At 38.6% G+C, this 20,524-nt stretch overlaps 2 protein-coding genes across 2 annotated transcripts in view; one reads left to right on the top strand and one right to left on the bottom strand.

Moving 5' to 3' along the window:
• Positions 1-5,801, top strand: part of LOC111324820 (QRFP-like peptide receptor) — a 20,087-nt gene extending 14,286 nt beyond the window's left edge. The window contains exons 2-5 of the mRNA XM_088736722.1: positions 1,743-1,898; positions 3,138-3,408; positions 4,154-4,405; positions 4,688-5,801. Of these exons, the coding sequence (XP_088592848.1) occupies positions 1,743-1,898; positions 3,138-3,408; positions 4,154-4,405; positions 4,688-5,014 (1,006 nt within the window). The 3' untranslated portion in view covers positions 5,015-5,801. The remainder of the gene's footprint in view (positions 1-1,742; positions 1,899-3,137; positions 3,409-4,153; positions 4,406-4,687) is intronic.
• Positions 5,802-14,344: 8,543 nt separating this feature from the next.
• Positions 14,345-20,408, bottom strand: LOC111324806 (neuropeptide FF receptor 1-like). Its single transcript, XM_088736602.1, has 4 exons — positions 18,052-20,408; positions 17,666-17,936; positions 17,233-17,490; positions 14,345-16,874 (listed from the first exon to the last, which is right to left on the bottom strand). The coding sequence occupies exons 1-4, from the start codon at positions 18,165-18,167 to the stop codon at positions 16,575-16,577; spliced, it is 945 nt and encodes a 314-aa protein (XP_088592728.1). The 5' UTR covers positions 18,168-20,408; the 3' UTR covers positions 14,345-16,574.
• Between the last annotated feature and the right edge of the window lie 116 nt (positions 20,409-20,524).

Below are 20,524 nucleotides of genomic sequence, written 5' to 3'. Positions count from 1 at the left end.
AAACTACATCATTGGATAATGCAATACAAGACTTTTTATTGGCTTAGCCATCATGGTATATCAACCAATATACCATAATCTACAAATATGGCAAGCGGACGTTTCAGCTTAAGATTAAAAGGGAGCTAAAACTTTAATAAAATTTAATAATTTAATTTAACGTTTTAAATAAAACAACTATTCCACTCGCGCTTGTTGGATATGAGATGATTATAGCCAACTCGGCGCTACGCGCCTCGTTGGCTATCGATCATCTCATATCCAACGCGCGCTCATAGAATAATTGTTAAGTATCCTGAAGATCACTCGCAAAAACCGATATCGCATAATCGCGAAGCGATGAACGCGATATCGGTTTTCAACAATAAAAATAAACAATATTATTGCTTCGTATATGAGAACGATCCTTCACAGTAAAGCACTATTTGAGCAATAGTGAAAATCAGACCTGAAAAAAATTTCAGGCCTGTACGGAATTCGAACCACTGACCTCTGCGATACTAGTGCAGCGCTCTACCAATTGAGCTAACAAGCCAACTGGGAGCAGGCCATCAAATTAATTCGATATAAACCCGTAGATGATAAATCAAACAACAACAAACATATGAAACATATGTGTGAACTGCGGTTATGAGACGTATATGAGAACGATCCTTCGCAGTAAAGCACTATTTGAGCAATAGTGAAAATCAGACCTGAAAAAAAAATTTCAGGCCTGTACGGGATTCGAACCACTGGTTCGAATCCCGTACAGGCCTGAAATTTTTTTCAGGTCTGATTTTCACTATTGCTCAAATAGTGCTTTACTGCGAAGGATCGTTCTCATATACGTCTCATAACCGCAGTTCACACATATGTTTCATATGTTTGTTGTTGTTTAATATTATTGCTGTTTTCCTTTTTTCTTTTCAATTGTGCGATTCAAGGAAAATCCATGAATCGCGTGAATTCCGCGATAAATTGCACTTGACTGAAAACTGACATCCATTTCTCATGCAATTTAACGCGGAGCTCACTTTGCCTGTATAGAGATTGTGCACTGCCAAATGCGACGGTGAAGTCAGTTTTGAGTAGCCGCTGCGGTCTTCTTTTGTAAATGAGGATTGAGCTTTGTCGGAGCACACATACCAAACTAACCCCACAATTGAGAGGGAAGATTCTAGAATTATCATCACTAAACGACGCTATCGCCAGCGCCTTTGTTTGGAAGCTTGACATATCAACTCCGCTCCCACTCCCTTACATCGTGATGAAGGCGGCCTACTACTGATTCCTATCTACACCTCGTCAGAAGAAAGGGCAGCTGATCAGTGAGAAAATAAAGGGACCTATTGTGCAACGATTAGATCCCCCCTGATCAAAGCACTAGACAGGAGTGTCGAAACATTGGGGCGATGAATTATAATTTTCCCGGTTACATTCATTAAATCCATAAACCAAAGTACCATCAAATCACTCTCGGCCAATAAGTCCATGGTGTTAGTTTCTGACTCTTTACAATTGTCCGCTTTGTTTTCTTTTCCTGATGTATTTATTACATGTTGGGTACAAGATTGCCTGACTAAATCCTAGGTTGCATACGTCGTCTTTGGGTTCCAATATTCATCACTTTTTCTCTGACGTCGAGTCGAGCTCAAACAGAATTCCTTTGTACTTGGTGAAAATAAACCAAAATAACTTGTCCCAAAAGATATATCAAAAAGAATAGCCAACTTTTTTTTTATTATTATTATTTTGTCCAGGTTATGCATAGCCAACACTGATCTCTACGCCATGGTCGTGTCCACGTCTGAAACAGCTTATGTCGTGATTACTGCTGTGCTGTTAACACTCGTCGCTGTGGACATCACAGGAAATACACTGGTTTTTTTGATTGTAAAAAAATATCGCCAGATGAGGTATGCCGCCATTATACTTTTTGCTTCACTCTTTAAAAATAGTATTGAACATTTTGAATCACTTGTTTTCCTCTTATGTTCCTCCCTTATAATCCTCGTCATTTCATGAGCTTGGCAATAGGTGTGTGCAAGGCGGCAAGCCACAATGTATGACGCGTAAATATTACTGCAGAAAGACGTGCATGATCCCAGAATTTATGAACCAGCATAAGGTGTTATTTGTCTCCTGAAACATACGTGACCTGTGAAAACCTCAAGATTTCTCTGAAAATCTTGTACGCAAGATCAGAGATGGGAAGTTTTCTCTTTATAATTCTATGCACTTAGAAGACAACAATCACAGATATATAATACCAAACAAACAAAGAACAAGCAAAGCCTCATCAAGGTAAGACAGAGGCCGTTTTCCCCCGTGATCCAGCCCGCCCGAACAGCCAGACAGCAAAGAAGAGAGAAAGGAAACAGGGTAAAAGTAAAAGGAAAATGTTCGATCGTCTTGGAAGGAATCAGTGACATAGTAAGGCAATGTTCTTCCCGAAAATTAACCAAGTACGGTGATGCGCATTCCTAAAGGCTGTGCATTTTATAGAAGGACAACACCAGACGACCAGAAGTCTTCCAATAGACTAACGACAAAGGCGAGTTCTAAAGTGGAAGGCCAACTGAAAGTGATATCACGAGATAAGAAACGACAGCACATGATCAGGGCTGAGTTAATGAATAACTATAATGAATATGTTGCTTCGTAGTATTTTGCGATTGGACGGTATCCACTACCTCACATATACGCAACGCGTGAATTTCTCTAAAAGTCGTGCGTGCTTGCAGTAACGAGACCGGGACCCTCACTTGTTTACTGTCCTTCCATAGCAGCTCGAGATAATTACATATTGTCATCATTAGGGCTACTACTCTCGTCTTTAGTATGGACACCCACAAGTTGAAATCTAATTCAACTTCTGTATTTAACTTAAACTTAGATACTGAAGTTGACTTACTCGTAATTTAGAATCAGTCTATTAAACGTAAAGTCGTTTAGAAAAATGATGGTTATCTTTTAGAAATTTCAATGAAACTCATATTCATTTCATGCCTCTTCTGACTCTTCTTCCCCTTTTTTCTACAGATTTATATCTGAATGAATTTCTAGAAATATTTGACACTTTACAGTTTTTTAGTTACTTAATATCTTCTTGATAACCATTTTGACCTTTTTGAGTTCGCTGTTTGATTCCAAAGGATTCCGATAAATTATTTACTGGTCAACCTGGCTATTTCCGATATCCTGTTTGCAATACTCATCACACCAAAGATTGTCCTTAGCTTCAATATAACTCACCCGGTTGGAAATACAGGTTCGGTTCTTTGCAAGCTGGTGACAGGTGGGAATCTGGCTTGGCTTCCTGGAATTACCTCAGTTGTTACTTTAGTAGCGATTGCTGTCGAACGATATTATACTGTGCTTTATCCAATGGATCCAAATAAAAAACTGACCCTCGGTAAGCTTAAGGTGAGTCAAAACATTGCCCGTCGACCTACCAAGCTAAGGGGTTGAGTGCCCTCTCTCGCAGGCTGGGGTGTAGTCCAGACGGGTACGTAGGGTACGGTAAGCTTAAGGTGAGTCAAAACATTGCCCGTCGACCTACCAAGTTAAGGGGTTGAGTGCCCTCTCTCGCAGGCTGGGGTGTAGTCCAGACGGGTACGTAGGGTATGGTAAGCTTAAGGTGAGTCAAAACATTGCCCGTCGACCTACCAAGTTAAGGGGTTGAGTGCCCTCTCTCGCAGGCTATTCAGGATAAATTACGAGTGATTATGTTATACATGCAGCTTCGTCTGTTCTAATCTGCAATTTATATACTATTTGGTGAGGTCACAGCTGTTATGAAAAGTAGATTGTAATCAAGAGATATTTATTTATTCAAAATCCTGTTTATTCGCGAACTCAAATGGGGTTACGTCTGGACTACGTACCTTAGTACCTTGGGACTCACGGTCATTGCTTATGCATTTATGTTCGTAAATACAGGGTACTAGATTAAACATTTCACAGATACTAACGAGGCATACTTCATTTCTTTGAAACAAAACAGATTAATTCTAGAAGTAGAAGAGGTCGGAATTTGATTCCAGTATGAGTATTCATGACCGCTCTGGAGAAGTAAATTAAATAGCTAAACAAGTAAATAAAAACACCTGAGATGAAAGTAAAATCCCTTTAAAATTGAGGATTTAAACTCTTCCAATCTTCCTTTCAGGTGATCATCCTTAGTTCCTGGGTGTTTTCAATAATTTTCAACCTACCAAAATTTTTTGTCCGTACCTTTGATGACGAGAAAAAACACTGTGTGCAAAGCTGGGCTAAACAGTGGATGATCACAGCCTATTCCTTAGCCTGGCTGGCCCTGGTCTTGGTTGCTGTTGGCATAATGATTGTGTTATACTCTAAAGTAGTGTACACACTATGGTGCAAAGCTGATGATGGCAACCATCTAAACTATCAACAAAGAGTGAGTTCCTAATTACCGCAAGTTATGTTTGGAATAGTCAAACCAATAAGCTTAGTTTAGGCCTCTTTTTATCATCATAAGACGGTTCTGAAGGAAAACATATTTAGCGGAGTTTTTATAATTTGGCACAAACTCTCGAAGAACCTGCATGACAAGTCTATTGATACAACTATGTCCTTACAATTAACAGAAAAAACTTTGGCTGGTCAGGATTATGTTGGTTATTGACAGATGTACAGAAAAGCTCCTGAGCTGAAATTTGTTTTTGTATATCATTCACAGAGTGTGTTGAAGGTGAGGAAACGCTGCACGTTGATGGTCATAACAGTCAGTGTCATATTTGCAGTTTGTTGGGGAGCAGAGTCAGTTGAATACGTCTTACGATTTCTCACGAATCTGAAAATCAGCTTCGTCTACATAACCACCGTTGACATGATGGTGTTGTTTAATTCAGCTGTGAACCCCTTTGTTTATTCCCTCCTAAACCATCAGTTCAGAAAGAAGATCAAGGGAGTGATGCCTTGCACGAGCTCTGTGGTGGTAGTCAAGCCTCGGAGCGGGACTTGCACTGATGAGGAAGGTTTTGCGGACGAAAATAAAGTATTTTAAGAAGTAAACAGAGCCTGTAGAAGGGGCTCAAAATGGTTTTCTTTAACTAACCTATGGGGTAACAGCTGACTCTTAGATTGAGAGTCTAACCTTGTTTTCATTACGTTCATTATAATTACTAAAAACCTCTGATTTATTGATTGAAACCAAGATGGGTTTCAAAAGTGATCTACTGAAATTTACCTTGGCTTCTTTCCTCTTTTTTCAAGCCTGCTTTCTTGCCATATTGATGTTTTTCTACGTCTCGCTCTCTTTCTTTAACTTCCTGATTGTTGTACAAGAAACATCTATAAAATTAATGCGAAAGTAGATATTTATTTAATAATTAACCATAATATTAAAGTAGGAACACCTTACCTGATAACTGATACCTATATTTATGTGCACCTTACGAAATCATCTCGTTTTGCAAACGGTTACATGACACCCTTCTCTGTGAAATTTTTACGGATAATAACGGGAACATTTGCAAATCTCGTCAGGCTTTTCTAAGAAGTCACCGTAGTCGCTTTTAGGCTTCTTAATCTGGATGGGCTTTGATGGAACCTTTGTGATGGCTTGTCTTTGTCAAAGTTCTAAGCCAACGTATCAAGGCTTGGTTCGCTCTCACTGTTCATCAGACACACGCTCTTTTCACTTAAACTTAATTAATCCTAGTTCGTTTTTTCATCTTCAACCTGATGTTTTAAGAGGTTTGGTATTCTAGTAATTTTTCGGACTGAGTTATATGTAAATTGGTATTAAGTGATATTGTTTGTTCTAAAGGAATAAAAGTAATCTCCCGTTATTCGGCTTCAGTTTTTCTGTGAAGTGGAAGCCATCTTTGACTTGGTTGGACCTTATCCAGAGTTGTCTGAGTAAATTTCTTTTAAAACAACTCCCTTTCAATTCAAACAGGTGAGATAGTCTGAATTATCTTTTAAGATATGGGTAAAAATGGCTCGGTAATCTGATAATGTTTACATTCCAGTAATGACCATTAGTCGGTTGCTATCAGTGAATAGAAAATAACAGCTTTATTATCCAACTACACCTAGACGAGTACAAACAACGCCATAGACGAGTACAAATATCACGCGGTATTTCTACTCGTCTATTGTAGAGTACATGTTTAAAAAGGTTTTCTCGCATCGCGCAAGCGAAGAATTGGAATGTAGTTACGAAAAAAAAAAACAAATGGCGGACAATTTGAATCATATTTCCGACGACGAAGAGTCAGAATGGCTGGCAAATATAGATCCAAGTTCATTAGATGAATCGAACGAAGAAAAACAGCTTGACGACCAGAAAATTTCTTCATTTAATGAAGAAAATAGAAACAGCAACACAACAACGCGCCTCTCGGTTAGCTCAATGGATAGAGCGCTGGACTGTTGTGCGGGAGGTCGAGTGTTCGAGCCCCGGCCGGACCAACACTCAAGGTCTTAAAATAATTGAGAAGAATTTGCTACCTTTCTATAACATCAAGAGATGGTTAGATATTCTAGTCTTCTCGGATAGGGACAAATAAATGGAGGTCCCGTCTCCTGCAGGGTTAGGGGTAGGAGACGTTAATTTCCCACACACGAGATTACTGTGTGATGGATGTCCCCTCCTGGGGTGGGATGGGTGGGAAGGTGAGATCGATAGACTGAAGCGGCTGCCAGAGGCGCCTGATATGCTGACGTCTGTTCTCAACCTTACACTGCACCCGTAATTCAGCCTCTGGGCTGCAAGTGGTCAGATATAAACCATATTCATATTCATATTCAATTCCGTTCCGCTTCTCATACTTCTGTCACGCACTCCCCGTAAATAAATATTCGCGAAATTCGCCCGCACTGAAATAACATTTTGGCGTTTTAGATAATAAATAACTTATTAGACATTTTGTTGTGTAGTATCGCTGAGTATTTTTACTCGTTATTTGTATTTTGACTCGCCCTACGGGCTCGTCAAAATACGGCACAACTCTTAAAAATACTCAGCGATACAACACAACAAAACGTCTCATAATATATATATATTTGCCAGCAGCGAAGGAGAAAGATTGTACAAAACTTGACAAAAACGTAACACATGTCAATTTCGATAACGCTTTCTGAAACAAACCTTCTTTTGGGTTATCTTGAACTGCTCCCTTTTGTAACTTAAGGGATTGGAGTGTAATTGTAATTGATCATTCCCCAAGCGTACCAAAAACCTATGAATAGTCAGTTCAAAGCGAAGATAAAACGGATGTTGATCTGTGATAATCCCACAATTCCACGGATTCATGGCAATGAAAACCACAGATGACTCAGCTTAACAACCAATCAACAACATTGGCACCCATGTAATCATCTCAGTCTAATTTTTCTTTGAAGGAAAATGACGTCATGCCAACGAGAATAACAGTCAGAGCTCCACTGATCCATATTTAGCACAGCATTCGTTCTGGCAATTCTTGGTTTTGTCGGTTACTTTCTCTCTTGTTCCTTCCAATCCCAGTTTGATTCTAAAGCAACGCAAAAATGTACTCTAGGTGTAACTTGATGAAGAAGACTATGATTATCATGTCCTAAAAACTTGTTAGATGCCATAGTGATTCGTTCTAAAGTTTTCTTAACTCTCATGCCGAAGGAATATCGCATATCGATTTTCAAATTAATTGATATCTTTTGACCAAACTTCTACTACTATGATAGTTGTTGCTCATGTATGTGACGTAGCTCAATCAGCGAACTCTGTCAGTGTTCGTACAGTGGTTTGGTTAAATTAAGGCTATACCACTATTACTGACCCTTTTAAGAATACAATATCGGTAAAATGAGTCAAACTATTCAATGGAGCTCACTTAATCTTCGGGCTGACATCTATGCAGACGTAAATTTCACAAGTCACTTAGCAAGTGTAAGTAATTCACAATAAATAGCCACCACTGTATGAAGCCGGCTCCTTTCGTTCACTTTTCAAAATAACAATCTCTCCTCTCCTCCTTATCATAACTTGATATGATTGAAATTCTGTTCGACGAAGTCAAGATGTTAATGGCTAAAACTTAATATCTACACCCGCGTGTTTTTCATGGTAGTTTTGATATTTCAGTTGGCCTGGGTGTTACAGCAGCGCTTAGGCAGCAAAATGCTCCCCTGATTTTTTGCCTGAACTGATGGTTCATCAGGGGGCATACACGTAAGGGTTGACAGCGAAATTGAACAGCAGCATCATGTCAACTATGACAATATGCACAAGTTGATGTTTAGGCTAGCAAGATTCCTTAAGGCATATTCCACTGACTCTGCTCCTCAAGATCTTGCAAAAATGACAGTGACTGTTAGGACCACCAGTGTGACTCGTTTTCGCACCCTCAACACTCCCTGTAAATCACGAACACAAGTACATTCTGTTCAACGTAAAATAAATTGCTCAATTTCTCTTCAAGGCTGATTTATGAGTGTTCTCACTTCTACTTTTACTGATATCCCCTTTTGCCTGACACTTTCTTTTTAAGTAATTTGGTTATATCAACTAAGTTGAAATTGTAAATTGGCCCCCGTAAAGAGTTAAAAAGCTGACGTTTCGATCGTTAGCCCTTCGCTCTGAAAGTTGATAACATGTAGGAGGGAACAATGGTCCTTAACTCCAGTATGAGTCAGGGTGATAGCTATTAGGCCAATTGATTATAAAGAATCCGAATTCTAAAAGCGAGTCATCTTAGTGTACTGTGAGAGAAACATGAGTGATAAATTCTGTATATTACAAGAGATGAAACTTGCAATTTTTTTATTCTGCAGTAGCTGCCCATTGCAATGCCGATCACCAGCGTAGTAAAGCAAAGCTTGGTAATCCTGCATTACCACCGACATTCAACTTAAATTTCTTTATGACCGATTCCGAGAACACCTTCGAGACGTGGAAAGGAATGACAAGGACACATCGAAACCAGTCGCTAGACATTTTAATTTACCTAATCATTCTAAGCAACATATGGCAATCTGCGGTCTATCCGTACACTTAGGTAGCACGGAAAACCGTAAAAATCTTGAACAAAGCTCATCTTTCAAACCGGCAGTCTAAATTCCACAGGGATCAACGAATGCTTTTCATTCCACTAATTTACTCTTGTTTTTCTCGTTGCCATGTTCCCACCAATAACGTAGCTCCATTTTCTGCCTTTAAAAGCACACACAACCCACAATTCCTCTATTCGCTTCGACGAAGGGCTAACGCTCGAAACGTCAGCTTTTGTAATCGTTACGGTGGCCAATTTACCATTTCAACTTTGTTGATATATCCAAATTATTAAATTTCTTTATACCTGAATAATAAAGTGAACGGAATGTTGACTTAAGCACTTGTAGTTCATAGCTTAAAAAAGAGCAATTATTTGGTTTTAACCATAAATGGGACACGACGACTTGAAAGTAAAGAGTAATCATCAAACCCAGAGCCACAACAGTCAGCATCAGCCATGCTAAGTTATAGGTTGAGGACATCCACTCATGGGGCCAGCTTAGTGCACAGTGATGTTGGTGGTTTTTCCTATGTTCTTTATCATAGGTACTGGCAAAAAATCACCGAAAATGTCCAAGAACCAAACGGGATCACCTGAAATATTAATATTCAATAAATGGAAAATGTGTAAGTGAGTGTTTTGATGAAATGTAAAGCGAAGGGAGCATAGGGGAAATGAAGAATATTTAGTAGCTACTCCTTTAATTTGTCACTTTCTTTGCAGGCAATCGCGCGGCCAAATCGCATCTTTCTTTCATTATACGCCACGATGCCAAAAAGCCAAAATGATTCTTTTCCTTACGATTTTATGCGAATTATTATTTATATTCGCAGAGCTATTCCTTAAATAAGGCTATCGAGTTTCCGAAGCCTGTTAAAGCACAATCATTTTGTCTGTTATCAAGTGGCGTTCCCAACTTACAAGGAACGTGTAACGGTGCAACTCACCGTCAGTTTATGCTTGGTCAGTTTTTTATTAGATCCAGCGGACGTAACACAAAATAATATGTTTAGGCTTAGTCCGTGACGTTTTTCCTTTGTTCTTGTTTTCTTTTTTTTGTTGCGTTACGTTTCGGTACATATACACGAGGTAGAGTTTGGTCACATGTTTTTTGGACTGTAGCTTCTCACACGTGTTCTTATCAACGAGCTCTTGCGGGCTGTAAACTCTTCTCTTAATCGTTTGGTTCGCACAAAATGTAAGTAGGATTTCGATTGACGCTTCTTTTAGGTATTCATTTTGTTTATTCGTCTTGTTTGTTTTCTTTCTCAATTTTCACTGTCTTGTAACCGTTTTTCGTGACATGTTCATGCTATCTATTGTGATGGTCAAAAATTAAAGGAATATTACGGATAACGCGTCCAAGTTTTGTGCTATCCCCAACACAACCAGATAGCCGAATCATTTTAACCATATCTTAAAAGATAATTTAGTATTCCTTACCTGTTCAGTTGAACTGAGAGGGAGTAGTTTTTTAAAAAATTACCAAGAAAATTCTAGATAGGGTTCAACCAATTCTAAGATAGCTTTCCCTCCACAAAAAAACTGAGGCCAAATAATGGAAAATTACTTTATATCACGAAACCCGCGTGTCTCTACTGAAACGGGAACGAAGGTCTGCGTGACGTCGCATTAGTTTGCTGACGAGATTGACAGGAGATAAAATAAAAACTGCTAATGTGGGATAAATTGGCCACAATAGTGACGCTTTTATTTCGCCCGACATCAAGAACATTAATACAATAAACATCACACATTCTCTTAAGCAAAGGTGGGGTTAAATATCGATAAGGAACCAAATACGTATAAAAAAGGCAACGAAAGCCTAAAGAGAAGGCCGGAGCATGGGGAGGGGGCGGGAAAATTCTTCTACAGTACCGAAAATCTGTGTTCGGATGTTAACACGATGGGAATGAAGGCGAGAAGGACCAGGAGAGAAACTGACCTTGCCTATAACCTTGGTGCTATTTGATCTGACCTCATTTTCCGGGGATTGGCTTAAGATCTGCGATTGACACTGAACGCTCCTTGCCCCATGCAATGGCACACCAAAATACTTAACTATATGTATGACGGGCCTCGAAATAAAATCACATTATGCTTATGTCATAATGTTGGCCTTTATTCCTTTGTAACAAACAATATCATGTAAACCAAATTTACATTCAGCTCAGACTGATAACATTACCAGATTACCAAACCATTTAAAACCATATCTTAATAGATCATCAAGAATGTCTCACCTGTTTAAGTCGTCGGAGACAGGGTAGTCATAAATCCAATTTACTCAGACAAATCTGGATAAGGTGCAACCGATTCAAAGGTAGCCTCCACTTTACTGTAAAGCTGAGGCCAAATAACGGAATATCACTAAATCCTTTAAAACAAACAATGTTGTGCAATACCAATCTACATTTAGCTCAGGCAAGTTGAGTATGAAAACATGAGATGAAATTAATGAAAGTACACTAAAAGAATCTGTGCATGTTAGCTTTGTAATCGATCTGAGCCGTTCATAGCTTAATATATTCGACAAAGAAAGCCATCTAGACTAGACGTTCACAAAATGATGTAGCCACTTGGACACCTAACAAAAGCCAGGAAAAAAGGGAAAATTTCTCAGATCGTTTTTATGCAACTGTACAATACCGCAGTCGAGGTAATGTATAACAGTTGACAAAACGAGATGATTACGTAATGGGGTATGAAAGTAGGTATCCTTTATCCAACGAGGTGTTTTTATTGTTAATCATTACCAACTAGCACATTAACCATCACTTATCGCATTAATTTTTCAGATATGTTTGTACAACCACAATTAGGGAGCAAGCGAAAGAGAGTAGAACTTCTTTGACGAATTTACACGCCGTTTAGAAAGCGGACTTAAGCAGGGGCTGAATGAAGAACCACAAGGCCTATGCACTTACCGTTATCTAGGAGTAGGAGAAACTCGTGGAGAGAAAGTTAATTGACCAAAACAACTTTTAAAACTCAGTGCCAGACATCCGAAGAATTTACGGCGAGTCATGCAACAGAAGGTCTTGCCCAGCAGACTAATTGTCTGCAAATGGCATTTTAATCTAAAAAAAATAGAAAGTTAAGGTAAAAATTAACATAACTTTCAAAATTAGCTGAATCAGCGGGTGGCAGTCTCATACATTATGTGGGAAATGATCAATGAAATATGCCGAGGCGAGTGCACATTGCATTTTCCCATAACTTTGTTCCATACCCGGCTAGATCTTTGTGTAGCATTGAAAATGAACTTAAGATGAAAGCTCTTGAGATATACTGAACGCGAAACACAGTATTTTATCCACAAACCAGTGCCACGACCTGGCAAGGCGTAGTTGGACCTATCATGCATTAACAGTTTAGCTTACTGGTGGATGTAAAAAGCGAGACAATCAAGAATGGAAAGACACCACCGATGGGTGGGGGGATCAATAAGATTATTTTGTAGCTGAACTTGAAGTATGTTGTCTTATTTTAGCTGAAGAGGACAGAAGCGAGAATGCATTTCAGTAAAACCCTTATTGAGGACACACTTATGAAATCCTAACGTCCACTAATAGGTTACAGATTTCGCTAAGCATGAATGGGGTACTAACGACAAAGTGAGAAATTCAGCCTTTGCTCATTGTAGTTTGGTTGAACATACTTAATATTATTAATACATCTGACCGTCTTAATTAAGCCGATTGTATTATTTATTAACAAGTGCAGTTTTTTTGAAAGAGTCTCAATAATGTTTACTGTTAACCGTCAAACGGCTAAAAAATATTGAAGAGTTTTCATTGTTAATCAATACTCTTTTTTTAAATCTTAGAATAATATTTTTTAATGTCTGAACAAAGAGTTTCAAAGATGAAATAAATGAGGCTATTATGTCAAACACGAAAATTTGAACAAAGAGGATATCGCGCGTAAAAAGAGACCTTTTGATGAAAATCAAATGACTCTGCCCCGAACAACTTACAAATGTGGTCGTCACAATCAGTGGCACTGAATATTTCGACCATTCTTCAAAAATGGTTTTGTTTAAAAATGCGATCGGATCAAATTAGCGGTACGTAATAAAAGTGTACAAAAACTCCTCACGTTCGCAAAGAAGGGGAAAGCTAACTTTCAGACGCTTTAAATAGAGCTTTTGTACTCGAATGATGAGACATTTAACACAAAATTCAAGCTGCTGGAGACCTTTGAAAACGTCCAATATTGCTAATCAAAACAGAATAAAATGAATGAGAAAAGTAAAGTTGAGATGAAAAGGAAGGAATAGGATAAGCATTTGTCTTGTCAAAAAAACCATTCTTGCCATAACAGCTCCATCACAGCAGAGATGAATTCGGTTTTTGACGTGGACGCCATAAACAGCTTTGGCCGTTTGGGTGGAGATCATTGCTTAGTAACAACAAGAATACACCTTTGCTTACATTCAGTTGACCCCCGATGACACGAGTCCTCACAAACCCAAACATCCAACTAAATCGAACCAAAATGGGTTTCCCTTGCATTTCCATCGTACAGTTACAGCGATTTTAACCTTCAGATCAGTCTCTTTATGTTTTTACCCTCGATAACTCGAACCCCATCGAACCACGTCTGTCAATACGTGATAACTCAGTCCAACACTTTTGCTATGTAATCTTTGTCCTTTTTTGCAATACACAAAACGTGTCAGTCCAGTTCGGGTTTCTTTGCTATAGTATACCTTTAAGTAAGGTGCTTATATCTTCAACTCACGTAAACTCAAATTCTCCGTTCCCTATTCAAATTGCCTTGAAGTTTCGAGTAAACGCATTGAATTTTCAGATATGTTTGTACGACCACAATAAGAAAGCAAGAGAAATTAAAGAGAGCAGGACTTTTTTAACGTATTTACACGCCGTTTAAAACGCGGACTTAAGCAGGGGCTGAATGAAGAACCACAAGGTGTATGCATTTACCATTACCTAGAACAAACTTGTGGAGAGAAAGTCAATTGACCAAAACTTTTAAAACCGTTCCTTATTCAAATTCCCTTGAAGTTTCGAGTTATCGGGTGTCGACCGTATTGAGTAAAACACCTACCAAATAGAATTTTTTTGATTGGATGTTGCTAAGCGAAACAAAACGCTGACAGCTTGATATCTCAAAAACGTTTTTAAGTTATCATTAGATAACTTACGATCGATCTTTTAAATGACCCCCATCCTGTAAATTCATCTGTGAATTTTATTTCCTTTGGAAGCGGTATGCCATTCCTCACATCTCACTTGAAAGTTTAGAGATTATGTAACTGCTAATATGGGGTGGCCAAAATAACAAAACTACGAGGATTCTATAAATTTAAATGATTTATCTTAATAAACGAAGGACGAACTACACGAAGACGCAAACGAAGATGGTGGATGGCTATGTTTAGACGCAGATACACGTAGTTCTAACTTTAATGTTAAAATAGCCAAGTTACTATTTGTAACACAAATATAAACGAAAAACCTACGATTAAGGACTAAGTGCATGTACATTGCACTTACGGTAGCTGAAAAAAGAAACTCTCACAGAGGAAACTACAAGGAGCTGTGTTATAACTTAACTGCGTCGTGCAGAGAGAGGACAAAGTTAAATTAAGAATTGCTGTCTGACTGTTTTTTATGTGGTTTTCAAGTGAAGCTGAGAAAAATTAAAGGCGCCGAAAAGAGCAAAAACTAAATAAAAGGCGCTAATGAAGAAAAAAATCTCAAACGAACGCTAACGAATGAAGAAAGGGTGTAAGTTTCTAAAGAAGTCGTCCTGCTGCGTCGGAGGGGGCCTAATAAGAAGATAATAGGTCGTCTCTACTGAGGTGATAAAGCAAATTGACGACCGTATCTAGTTTCTTAAGCTGATCTTTCGAGCGTTAGCCTTTCTTCAGGGCAAATAGATGAATTGTGGGTTGTGTATGTTTTATGCGCAGAAAATGGAGCTCTTAAATTTCGTTAAGTGAATTTCGCGTACAATTTAATGCGGAATTCCCTCGTCAAGTAATGAATTTTCCTATAGAATTAATGAGTCGAATGAAAAGTATTCGTTGATATCGTGGGGATAAAGAGAGCTGATTGAAAGATAATTTTAGTTCTAGACATTGTGAAAAATAACAGGAAAAACTAAATACTTGGAAAACAAGCGAAGAAACAGACAAAAAAAGAAATCATATATGATGACTGAAATTTTAACTTTTAAGAAACTCGTGGTGCTTAATCCAACTAAAGCGCAGGGCCCTAATGCAATTCCCGGACGGCTCCTGAAAGAAAATTCCGATCGTCTGGCTGGTCCAATATGTGATATTTTCGATTACTCCTATCGCAATGGGCGGTTACCTTCGGTATGGAAGGGAGCCGATGTCGTTCCAGTTCCAAAGCAACGCCCAATCTCACTCACATCTATAATCTCCAAGATTGCTGAGGAACATGTTGTAGAAAGCTAACAGAGAGGCATTTTGTCTGCGCATGCGCGAGAGGAATGCCTCTCTGTTGTAGAAAGCTATGTAAAACCCGCCGTGCCTAAGACAATCGACTTGTACCAATTTGGCACGATCCTTAATTCGAGTATCACGCATGCTCTTATTATTATCTTAACACAAAAGTTGTATGTAAGTATCGAGGGAAACGGAGCTACCAACCGAGTTGTTTTCATTGTTTGATTTCCGAAAGGCTTTTGACCTTAAATATAACAACATCTTAGTAAAACAAATGGTAGCGTGTGACATCCCACATCAAATTGTGTGTTGGATCATAGACTTTCTGATGAACCGAAAACAACGTTTCAAACTTGCGAACGACTGCCCCTCAGATTGGTCCTCTGTTCCTTCTGGGGTGCTCCAAGGAACAAACTTGGGCCCGTTGCTCTTCATTATAGTGATCAATGATCTTATTGTTTAAGGAGTATCTACGTGGAGATAAGTAGATGACAACATTATTTTAGAGGTGCAAGAGCACGGCCAACCAAGTAACATTCAAGCTGCTGTAGACAGTCTTTCCAGACAGTCTCTATCTAATGGCTTCCAACTCAACGAATGTAAATGTAAAGAGATCAGGGTCTGTTTTACTGAGAAGCAGCTTAAAATCAACAACCCGGCTGAAGTAAATGGCAAGCTTCTCGAAGTAAAAATAAGTAATAGACAAAGGCGAAGAAATTTAACACTTGAATCTTACAGAATATAATCCAAATTCCCCAAACCCCCAGGTACATATAAATAAAATATTTTTAAAATGACTAGTAGTAACAGTAGTAGTAATATTAGTAGACACCAGGTTTACCATCGTATAACATACCAATTAACTGTAAGATATCTAAAAATCTGTGGCATGAAAAAGGACATGCCTAGGACTGTCGGTTTAGTTTTTTTGAAGCTCTTAGTTGGCTATAGTTTTGTTAGTAAAAGACGGCAATTGTTGATCACTCGCTCAAGCTCATTTAGATTATCTCTTGTTAGATACGATTTGATTACAAAAAACCGGTCAGACCCTAGACTTTTTTGAGCCAAGAGTTTTGCTTCTAAAATCAATCTTACAATGTTTTTTGATAACGTGGATAAGACAAGGTTTTTCGTGTGTCTAATCAAAGCTTAGTTTCTTTAGCTGTTTCAGCCCGAGGCCTGTGTGCCACAAGGCGTGTGCAACTCATCACTTCCTTGATCTTCTGTCTGAATTGATGGTTCAAGAGGGCATACACGAAGGGGTTGACGGCTGAGTTGAACAGTACCATCATGTCGACAGTAGCAATATGGACAAAGCTGATGTTGAGATTGGAGGTGATTCTCAGTGCGTATTCAACCGACTCTGCTCCCCAACAAACTGCGAATATGACACTTACTGAGATGACCATCAAAGTGACGCGTTTACGCACCCTCAGCACACCCTTAGAATGAAAAAAGTCAATTCAGGTCAGTGGTATGTATATATCAACTTTTAATAACAAGCCGTGACTTCTGTTAGGCGTTTCGACGAGCAAAATCGTTTAGGGGGAGAGCGGTGGACGGCAGTCGATAAGGTCAATTTTAAACCATGCGTCTTTGAAGGACCCAAAATGCTGTGGAACATTTAATTATAGTTTTACATTAAATCGAGGGCATCCTTATTGAATGGCTCATTTAACAACTATGGTAACGTGAACTGGGAAACTGAAGTTCCTTAAAAGTGTCGAAGCTCAGAGGCTAAATTGTAATGGTTTATAATGCCATTTTTCTATTAGAAAAATGTTGGTCAACAATACTCACTTGTTGTTTATAGGTCAATGGATTGCCATCATTGGGATGGTGCCACAAGGTGTAAATGACCCGTGAGTATAATACAGTCATAGTGACAGCGGAAGCCACGACCAAGAATAACCATGCCACACAATAAACTGAAGACATCCACTTTTCAGGCCAGATTTGAACACAATAGTTATTTGCTTCCGCCATCTCAAAGGTACGGACAAGAAAGAGTGGTAAGTTAAAAAACACAGCGAATATCCAAGAACAAAGGACGATCACCTGAAAAGAAATGAAAAGCACATTTGTGGCATTTGGGGGACCAAACTTAGAGGATGATAAGAAGCCAAAAAAAGATAGATTGTTGATTCAAAATCCGTTTTGAAAATAGAAGGACATCTCGTCCCTTCCCCCCTCCCCTCGCCCCCTATACCTCAGCAGGTTTATTGAGACTAACCTTTAGTTTACGCTTGGTCAGTTTCCTGTTTGGATCAAACGCGTACCTCACCGTGTGATATCGTTCAACAGCAATGGTAACTAAAATTATAACTGAAAATGCTCCAGAAACCCATGCCATGTTTCCACCAGTCAACAGCTTACATAAGATGACGCCTGTCACTCCGTCTGGATGGCTAATGTTGTAACTTACAATAATCTTTGGGGTAATAAAGATTGCAAATAGCACATCGCAAATAGCCAGGTTCAATAGTAAATAATTCATCTGAGTCCTATGAATTTAAAGAACATTATTAAAAACAGCCAATGAGCCATAATATGTCAGCTGAACTAAACCAATCAGGAAATTAACTTTTTCAATTATTTGCTCTTTATTCCTTCCCATACCTCCTTTGGAGATGTCGCATGATAATCAAACAGACCAGTGTATTGCTTGTAATGTCCACAACAACAAGAATTAAGAGGACTGTGATGATCACAGCCGCATTCGATTCTAATTCCATCCTCACAAAAGGCGTCAATCTAGGTTGTAGTTTACCTATATCGATACCACCAAATTAAGTGGCTCTGATATCAAATGCTGGTGAGGAACAATAATAATCGATTATTGTCATTATCATGGGTTATTGGATGTTTGGCAAAGTGAACTGAAGTGCAAAAACTACAACATCGATCGACCATCCTAATTATCCTATCCTCGATTCTGTACAGAAGCTCGTTTAAGTTAGTTACGAAAATATCCCATCGAAAAAGACTACCTTGTACCTTTTTATCACCACTTAGATCTTTCTTTAGAAAAATTCATACCACTATGTTGAATACCTTTATTATGAACGTTTAATTATTTCCTTTTCCATAGATAGAAAACAACTAAGACCACATCGACATTGTCTCATAATCTTGGACAATTAATTTTTCAATTCGCGTTCGGATCATATCAGCATATTCAGCACTCATGTAAAGAAGTTGAAGGTGTCCTTACCTTAACAAAGCAGACGCTAAATCCTCTTTTCAGCCAAAACAACTTGGAACTTCTTTCATTTGAAAACACAGTTTTTGCAGTAGAACAACGAGACAGTAAGCAAACAGATGATTTTACAGGTTCTGCGTATTAATAAAGCTGTTGCAGGTCCATGATGTCAACCAAGGAAACTTATCAAAATAGATTAAAATAAGTTGAAATAAGTACGGGAAAAAAGAATACGTATTCTTCTCAGAAACCTCTTTTCCTTCTTAGTCACTTCCTGGGAGGAATTTAGTTCGTGATGTGGACGCTAAAAACGTCTTCAGCAGTTAAGGAAGTAATTCATTGCTCTGTAACAATATGAATATATCATATTAATAAACGTATGAGTAAAACACCTGCAAAAAAGAGATGCTATGATTGGATATATATATATATATATCTTATTGAACGTTTTGTTGTGTAGTATAGCTGAGTATTTTTACGAGTTGTGCCGTATTTTGACGAGCCCGCAGGGCGAGTCAAAATACAAATAACGAGTAAAAATACTCAGCGATACTACACAACAACACGTCTAATAAGTTATTTATTATCCGACACGCCAAACTGTTGTTTCAGCGGGCGAATTTCGCGGATATTTTTAATTAAAATTACCGGAAGTGCGTGACAGAAGTATGCGAAGCGGAACGGAATTGGCGCGTTGTTGTGTTGCTGTTCCTATTTTTTTCAGAAAATGAAGAAATTTTCTGGTCGTCAAGCTGTTTTTCTTCGTTCGATTCATCTAATAAACTTGGATCTATATTTGCCAGCCATTTTGACTCTTCGTCGTCGGAAATATGATTCAAATTGTCGCCACTTTTTTTTTCTTTTGTAACTAAAATCCAATTCTTCGCTTGCGCGATGCGAGAAAACCTGTTTAACCGGTACTCTACAATAGACGAGTACAAATACCGCGTGATATTTGTACTCGTCTAAGTGTAGTTGGATAATAATGCTGCTTAATGCAGAACTGCGATGGCTTTATGAGTATTTGCATTTCTTACTGTAAAGAAACGCACCAGCACCATCTGCATCAAGATCGACGTATGTCATAAGCTTTCCCGTTAATTGAATATGAATATAGTTTATATCTGACCACTTGCAGCCCAGAGGCTGAATTACGGGCGCAGTGTAAGGCTGAGAACAGACGTCAGCATATCAGGCGCCTCTGGCAGCCGCTTCAGTCTATCGATCTCACCTTCCCACCCATCCCACCCCAGGGGAGGACATCCATCGCACAGTAATCTCGTGTGTGGGAAATTAACGTCCCCTACCTACCTAAGTCTCCCACCTACCTAATTAAGTCGTATACTTTTGTGTCCTTCCGAAATGATGAAATTTTCACTATCTGACAAATTTTCGGCATTTATTTCTAACTTTTGAGTATAACTCATAGCCACCTAACTTCTGGTGTTGAGTTATTTGTACTCGTCTAAGTGTATTTGGATAATAATGCTGCATAATGCAGAACTGCAATGGCTTTATGAGTATTTGCATTTCTTACTGTAAAGATACGCACCAGCACCATCTGCATCAAGATCGACGTATGTCATAAGCTTTCCCGTTAATTGAATATGAATATAGTTTATATCTGAGCCATTGCAGTTCTGCATTATGCAGCATTATTATCCAACCACACTTAGACGAGTACAAATAACTCAACACCAGAATTTTAAATTAAATGAAATAGGGAGAAAATTTTGGGGGTGCTGTAATACCGAAGTTAATTCTTCTGGGCTTTTAACTATAAAATCGTCGGCTAATGATTGGAAGACAAACGCACCCGTAAGATCTATGTGACACGAAAAAACAACGCCATGACTATATTTCTCGCTAAAAGATTTTAAAAAGTTGGTG

This window comes from Stylophora pistillata, chromosome 10 (assembly GCF_964205215.1).
Source record: "Stylophora pistillata chromosome 10, jaStyPist1.2, whole genome shotgun sequence".
NCBI classification, from domain to species: Eukaryota; Metazoa; Cnidaria; class Anthozoa; order Scleractinia; family Pocilloporidae; genus Stylophora; species Stylophora pistillata.
The sequence above is the reverse complement of the archived record's forward strand: the minus strand, read 5'-3'. Positions and strand labels throughout refer to the sequence as shown.

Bases quoted from the DNA above. Each gene is read 5' to 3' on its own strand.
- LOC111324806 (XM_088736602.1), bottom strand. From the start codon at position 18,167: ATGGAATTAGAATCGAATGCGGCTGTGATCATCACAGTCCTCTTAATT. The intron at 17,937-18,051 runs GTATGGGAAGGA...TTAAATTCATAG, and splicing joins ATGCGACATCTCCAAAGGAG to GACTCAGATGAATTATTTAC. The intron at 16,875-17,232 runs GTGAGTATTGTT...TTTCATTCTAAG, and splicing joins CATTGACCTATAAACAACAA to GGTGTGCTGAGGGTGCGTAA.